Source organism: Penaeus vannamei, chromosome 38 (assembly GCF_042767895.1).
Source record: "Penaeus vannamei isolate JL-2024 chromosome 38, ASM4276789v1, whole genome shotgun sequence".
NCBI classification, from domain to species: domain Eukaryota; kingdom Metazoa; phylum Arthropoda; class Malacostraca; order Decapoda; family Penaeidae; genus Penaeus; species Penaeus vannamei.
The window spans coordinates 1,075,003-1,082,502 of NC_091586.1; the positions used below are offsets into that span (position 1 = coordinate 1,075,003).

General features: G+C 56.0%; 1 protein-coding gene across 1 annotated transcript in view; it reads left to right on the plus strand.

Annotated features, from left to right (window-relative positions):
- Positions 1–7,034, plus strand: part of LOC113816602 (uncharacterized) — a 24,646-nt gene extending 17,612 nt beyond the window's left edge. The window contains exons 2-8 of the mRNA XM_070116212.1: positions 1–1,450; positions 1,869–1,989; positions 2,691–2,769; positions 2,929–3,095; positions 4,669–4,914; positions 5,621–5,750; positions 6,033–7,034. The exon at positions 1–1,450 is cut by the window's left edge and continues 840 nt beyond it. Of these exons, the coding sequence (XP_069972313.1) occupies positions 1–1,450; positions 1,869–1,989; positions 2,691–2,769; positions 2,929–3,095; positions 4,669–4,914; positions 5,621–5,750; positions 6,033–6,783 (2,944 nt within the window). The 3' untranslated portion in view covers positions 6,784–7,034. The remainder of the gene's footprint in view (positions 1,451–1,868; positions 1,990–2,690; positions 2,770–2,928; positions 3,096–4,668; positions 4,915–5,620; positions 5,751–6,032) is intronic.
- Positions 7,035–7,500: the final 466 nt, after the last annotated feature.

Sequence of the window (7,500 nt, forward strand, 5' to 3'; positions counted from 1 at the left end):
AGTCGCTCAGTCCTCGGAGCTTGTGCACCAGCTCCTGCCGCATGGCCACCTGCGGGAGCTGGACCTCGGCCTCACGCATGATGTTGACCACTACTGCCTCGAGATGGCGGCGGTCAGCAAAGAGGAAGTGGCCAACGCCGCTCTGGTGCTGGCCTCCTGTCCCCGCAGCGTCTCGTGGCACTTGCGCAAGTGCTGCGCGCTCCACCAGTACCTCGACCGCAGCAGCATGGAGTGCATGGACAGGCCTGCCAACAGCAGCAGCCACGACACGCTGGTGCGGGACTTCCTCCCCCCAGACGCCGACGCCCCCCACGTCCACTTTAACACCGAGCGCTTCCAGTGCCTGAAGGGATTCCCCAAAATCATGCGCTCGCACGAGGTCTACCTGGACGAGAGGGAGCAGCTGTGTGAGCGAGACTCCAGCGTCTGCCACCAGACGTCCCTCTTCTGCCTCGACCACCTGTGGGCCGAGGACGAACACCCGGCCAGCATGGAGGCCGTCGCCGCCGTCTGCGTGCACAATTTCTTCTTCAAATGCTGCCCGCCCGGCCACGCCTACTCGGAGGAGGGCTGCGTCGCCACGCACGCCCCGCTCTCGTCCAAGATGATGCAGCTCTACGAGTTGATGGACTCGGACTACGGGTTTCCGCACAGCAACGACACTTGCCCGCACGAGGTCATCTGGCCGCACAACAGGGACATCCGCTGGTGGATCAACTGGTCCGGACAGCTCAACGTGGACTCTCACGACAGCATTTTCGTCACGGACCGCTACTGCGTCGACGACTTCTTGGACAAGGACAACGAGACGATGACCGTAGCGATCCTGTGTCGCGCTGAGTTGGAGAACATCATCCCTGTGCACCAGTCGTCCCAGGCCTCCTCCTCCGACGCCGTCTCCTCCCTCCTGCCTCCGGGCACGGTCGGCAAGTGCTGCAAGCACGGCCACAACGTGCTCAAGGTCGACGGCGCCAGGAACATCTCGTGCGCGGGCGACGACCTCGGCCACCAGCTCCTGGACGAGTCGGAGGTCCGCGGCGCCGGCATCTCGCGCCTCGTCTACTCGGGCTTCCCCGTGTGCAGGACCGGCCGGGCCCTGCACGTGTTCTACCTCCCGCCGGTGGCCGAGGACGACTACGCCCGGTTCTCGCAGGGCGGCCAGACTGCCGACGTGGTCAGCGTGGAGGGCAGCTGCGTCCTCAGCACCAACTCCTTCCGCAAGGAGGATTACTGCCTCGACTACCTCGTGAAGGCCAACGCCAAGGGCCAAGGCCGCGCGCCCCGGCCGATGGTCATGGTGTGCCCCGACGCCTGGGAGAGCGTCAGCGTCCACCAGGAGAAGTACAGCATCACGTCCGTCCTCTTGGGCATCTCCTGCAGCGCCCTCATCGCCACCGTCATCTCGCTCCTCTCCAGCAGGGTCAGGAGGGGCCTCGTCACCGTGAAGAAGGTGAGGAGGGGGGTGGGGGGCGACGGTCCGGACGAGGGCAGTCCTTCCATCATTTTGATTTGTATAGAGAATAACAAGTTGATAATGCATTCTTAGCTATGCAGAAGTTTCTGCTCATTCCCTTATTCTCCTTCTCTTTCTTTTTATTTTTCTTTTCTCTCTCTCTCTCTCTCTCTCTCTCTCTCTCTCTCTCTCTCTCTCCCTCCCTCCCTCCCTCCCTCCCTCCCTCCCTCCCTCCCTCCCTCCCTCTCTCTCTCTCTCTCTCTCTCTCTCCCTCCCTCTCTCTCACTCACTCACTCATTCTCATTCCCTCGATCCTCCATTCTTCATACCTACCATCCCTCTTCCTCTTCCAACCTACTCGCCTACCTACCGCCCGCCTGCTCACTCCACCCTCTCCCTCCCTCCCTCCCTACAGGTAAACACCCTGGCCGGAAGGATCCTCCTCAGCTACGTCATCTCTTACCTGTTCAGCTTCCTCCTGCTGGCCATCTCCATGAAGGCGGAGGTGCAGCAGGACGCCGAGTGCCATCTCATCGGTGGGTATTGCGGGGCACGCGATCGAGGGGCGGCGCGCGGGCCTATATACACGTACATAGTGATCGGTGCATGTATGTATAGGGCAGATAGTTAGACAGACACAGATGCAGAGACACACGGACACAAACACACAGACACAGACACACAGACACTAACACATACACACACACACGCGCACACGCACACGCACACGCACATGCACACGCACACGCACACGCACACGCACACACACGCACACGCACACGCACACGCACACGCACACGAACACGCACACACACATGCACACACACATACACACAAGCATACGTACGTAGTCAATAAAGGCAAAAGAGGTAGAGATGAGGTAGATAGAGATATACACACAGAGAAAGATAGGTAAAGAGAGAGAGAGAGAGAATGAAAGAGAGAGGGCGTGAAAGAGAGAGAATGAGAAAGAGCGAGAGAGAGAAAGAGAATAAGAAAGAGCGAGAGAGAGAGAATGAGAAAGAGAGAGAGAGAGAGAGAGAGAGAGAATAAGAAAGACCGAGAGAGAGAGAGAGAGAAAGAGAGAGAGAGGGAGGAGAGAAAGAGAGAGAGAGAGAGAGAGAGAGAGAGAGAGAGAGAGAAAAGAAACATCGAGAGAGAAAGAAAGAAAAAAAAGAGAGAGCGAGAGAGCGGCGTCCCTGCCTCCATCACTAACCCGACCCCTCCATCCCTCCAGCTGGCCTCCTGATCTTCTTCATCTTGGCGGGATTCACGTGGAACACCTCCATCTGTCTCGAATCTCTTCTGCTGACGATGTGAGTCCTTGCAACAGAGCTTTATGTATTCGCGTAGGTTGTCTGCCTAGTTATAGAGACAAAGAAATTAATAGATAACACACACAAACATATATGTATATATGTGTGTGTGTGTGCGTGTAAATATATACACATACATATATATGTGCTCTCCTGCAGGCGCGTGAGCACGTCTGAGCGCTGGCGTTACCTGTACCACTCGCTGTGGGCGTGGGGCGTCCCCGCCGCCATCACGACGCTCGCCCTCACCCTCGACCACTACAGGAGGGAGCTGCCCTGCGCCGTCGTCACGCCACGGATCGGCCTCTACAGGTGCTTCTTCTCAGGTGAGGAGGCGGGTGCGGGAAGAGGGGGGAAGGGGGGAAGAGGGGAAGGGGGGAGGAAAGGAGGAAAAAGGGAGAGGAGGAAATGGAGGGGGGAAGGGGACGAGGAGAATGAGGGCAAAGGAGAGGGGAGAGAGGGGAAGGGGAGGAGGAGAATGAGGAAAAAGGGAGAGGAGGAGAGAGGGGGAAGAAGAGGAGGGGAATGGAAAAAAGGAGAAGGGGAGACAGGAGGAAATGGAGGGGGGAAGGGGAGGAGGGGAATGAGGAAAAAGGGAGAGGAGGAGAGAGGGGGAAGAAGAGGAGGGGAATGAGGCAAAGGAGAAGGGGAGAGGGGTGAAGGGGAGGAGGAGAATGAGGAAAAAGGGAGAGGAGAAGAAAGGAGGGGAATGAGGCAAAGGAGAGGAGGAATGAGAGGGGAAGGGGAGGAGGAGAGAGGGGGGAAGGGGGAACGAGAGGAGGAGAATGGGGAAAAAGGGAGAGGGGGAAGAAGAGGAGGGGAATGAGGCAGAGGGAGAGGAGAGAGGGGGAAATGGAGGAGGAAAGAGGGGAGGAGAGGAAGAGAATGAAGAAAAAGGGAGAGGAGGAGAGAGGGGGAAGAAGAGGAGGGGAATGAAGAAAAAGGGAGGGGAGAGAGGGGGAAATGGAGGAGGAAAGAGGGGGAAGGGGAGGAGGGCAATGAGGCAAAGGAGAGGAGGGAGAGAGGGGAATGAGGCAAAGGAGAAGGGCAGTGAGGGGGAAGGGGAGGAGGAGGGAGGGGGAAGAAGAGGAGGGGAATGAGGCAGAGGAGAGGAGGAGAGAGGGCGAAGGGGAGGAGGGGAATGAGGAAAAAGGGAGAGGAGGGGAATGAGGCAAAGGAGAAGGGGAGAAAGGGGGGAATGAGGCAAAAGAAAAGAGGAGAGAGGGGAATGAGGCAAAGGAGAAGAGGAGAGAGGGGGAAGGGGGAACGAGAGGAGGAGAATGAGGAAAAAGGGAGAGGGGGAAGAAGAGGAGGGGAATGAGGCAGAGGGAGAGGAGAGAGGGGGAAACGGAGGAGGAGAGAGGGGGAAGGGAAGGAGGGGTGAGAAGGGAGCCAGGGGAGAGGAAAGGGGGATGGGGGATGGAAGTGGAGGAAGGGAGAGGGGGAAAAGTGAGGTTTAGAAGGGGAGGAAAAGGAGGAGAAAGAAGGGGGTATGAAAATGGGAGAACAAGTATTGAGATAAGGCGAAGAAAGTGGAACAGGGAAATAAAGAGTATGGGAGAAGGTAAAAGGGGGATGGTAACCATTATCATCACCACCACCACCACCATCATCATCTTCACCACCACCATCATCACGATCATCACCACCACCATCATCATCTTCACCACCACCACCACCACCATCATCATCAATATCACCATTATCATCATCATCATCAATATCACCATTATCATCATCATCATCAATATCACCATTATCATCATCATCATCATCACCACCACCACCATCATCACCACCACCATCATCACTATCATCATCATCACCACCATCATCACCATCACCTTTCTAATCAATATCACCACTATCACCACCACCGCTACGTTCCTCCCCCGGCAGACCCGAACGCCCAGCTGCTGTACATGCACCTGCCGCTCTTCCTCACTCTCCTGGCGAACGTAGGCCTCCTGATGGGTGCCAGGATCCTCAGGAGTGCCAAGCTGAGGAAGCTGGAGCACGGAGGCAACAAGAAGAAGGCGTCTACACCAGCAGGAGGAGGAGCAGGAGGAGGAGGAGGAGGAGGAGGCGGAGGAGGAGGAACGGGAGGGACAGCAACAGCAGCAGGAGGAGGAGGAGGAGGAAGGGGTAAGTTCGAATGGAGTGAGTAAGAAGGAGCAGGAGTAGGAGGAGGAGGAGGAGGAGGAACAGCAGGAGGAGGAGGACGAGATAAACTAAAAGGGGCGAGAAGCAGGAGGAGGAGGAGGAGGAACAGGAGGAACAGTTCAAAGTTCAAAGGGGCGTGGAGCAGGAGCAGGAGCAGAAGGAGCCGGAGGAACAGCAGCAGGAGGAGGAGGAGGAGGAGGACGAGGTAGGTAAAAGGGACGAGGAGCAGGAGCAGGAGGAGAAGCAGAAGGAGGAGGAGGAGGCCGAGGTAAGTTAAAAGAGGCGAGGAGCAAGAGGAACAGCAGCAGCAGGAGGAGGAGGTAACGTAAAAGGAGGAGGAGGAACAGCAGCAAGAAGAGGAGGAGGAGGAGGAGGAGGAACAGGAGCAGGAGGAGGAGGACGAGGTAAGCTAAAAGGGGCGAGGAAGAAGGGAAGAAGGTGACTGAATTTGGTACGAAGGAAGAAAAGAATAATGAAAGGGGGGGGGTGATCTGGTAGACTCAAGTCCACGCAAATGGATTAGCATTATGAATAATTATCAGCAAGAAAAAAAAGTCATCATTACTATCATTATGATCATCCTATACATGGATAATGAACTTCAACTGAACCATGTTAGAAGCAATTAGCAAGTATCGCAGAGAACGACTGATAATATCGCCCCCTCCCCTCCCCCCCCTTCCCTCAGGGTCCGAGTGGGTCGAGCTCAAGAGGCAGACCGAGGCGGGCGGCGGCAGCAGCACCAACACCAGCACTGACCAGTCGGGCCACGCGCAGCCGGCCTCCTCTGGCCTCAGGACGCATCAAACGCGCAACCTGTAAGTGGACCTTCCAGCTGTCTCTTTCTCTGTGTGGACGGTGAATGTTTGGCTTAAGATTTGCGACTTAATGGACCTTCCAGCTGTCTGTTTCTCTGTTTGGACGGTGAATGTTTGGCATGCGGCTTAGGATTTTTCCTTGATGAATATCTGAACGCTATTCTGTTCATCTGCGGTTGTTCTTTAGCGCCCTGTATGCTGTGTGTGTGTTTAATGGTATGTCTGTGTGTGAATGGCCCGATGCTACGCTACCTTTGGCCCCTAATGACCCTCTCCCCTCAGCTGGACGGAGTCGATCAAACTGGTGGTCTGGTCCGGCGCGACGTGGATGCTGGAGGTGGCGTCCTTCGTGGTCACCAGCTACCTGGTCACGCCCTCCGAGGCGTGGTACGACTACCTGTGGTACCTGCCGTCCACCATCAACGCCCTGCGCGGCGTCGGCATCTTCTCCATCCTGGTGCTGACGCCCGAGAACCGCGTCAAGGTGGCCAAGGCCCTAGGGACCCTCGGCTCGTGGGCGGGCTCGGGCACCCTGGGCCGCGCCTCGCGCTCTGAGGCCCACAGCTCGTCGGGCAACCACGCGTCCTCCAGCGGCGGCGGCGGCGGCGGCTCCGCGGGGATGCCGGAGGCCGGGAGGACCGCTGGCAGGAGAAACATGTCAATCTCCACCACCATCACTCAGATCACGTCCTCCTTCAGAAGCGCGGTGTCCGTCGACCCTCGGCCGGACGCTGCGGCGGCGGCGGCGGCGGCGGCCGCGCGGCCCGGAGGAGGCCTGCATCCGCGCGTCGCGCACTCCGTCAGCCAGATCGACACGAGGAGGAGCTCCGTGTCGTCGGAGTCGTCCTCGGAAGGGTTCGAGCTGGACGCCGAGGCGGGCGCGGGCGGCAGGCGCAAGTCGTCCATCGCGGCCAACTTCGGAATGGTGTCGCTGCCCAGCGTCGACGAGGAGGACGTGTTCGACGACTCGACGGCCGAGGCCAGCGCCACGCACGCCCCGCTCGACGCCACCAGGTCCTACAGCAACGCGTAACCGAGCCCTCCGCCCTTCGCCTGCGGGAGGAGGCGCCGCCCTCCGCTCTCGCTCCTCCATCCGCATCACGCCCATTCATCGTGCCATTATGCTCACCGTTAGACTTCACGCCATTTTCAGTAATCAGTAAGGAATATAAAGTGTATATGTGGAATTCCTTGTAAATACTTTTCTGTCATTATTTTCCTTGGCTGAACATGTACATATTTTCCGTTTATTGCTCTTGGAAATAAAATGTGTTGATTTTGTTGTACTTCTGTTTGTTTCTCTGATTTAAGGAAACCAAAAGAAAAATATATGTGATGTTGATCAAAGTCCTGAGAATACACACACACAGACGCACGTGTATACATATATATCCTCACATGCATATATATTTGTAAGAAGGCAATTTTTTCTTTCATATACAAAGTAAAAGAATATATTCTAACTAAATTTGTTGTACTTTCGCCAATGTCTGGGAAATTATAAAAATCTTACGTAGTATCCTGACATTTCAAAATTTCCATCACGTGACATGACCATGAAACTTAGTTAACAATATTTAATCTCAAGTTGTGCCGCCACCACCTGGGATTTTGGATTTAAAGGAAAACTCGAGAAAACACACATTTGACACCAAATTTTAATATGGGTAGCATGATCTTAAGGCTCGTTGGGAGGATTGAATTCCTTCCTCTCTATAGTGTGTGACAAATATACAATGGCCCTAGAAGC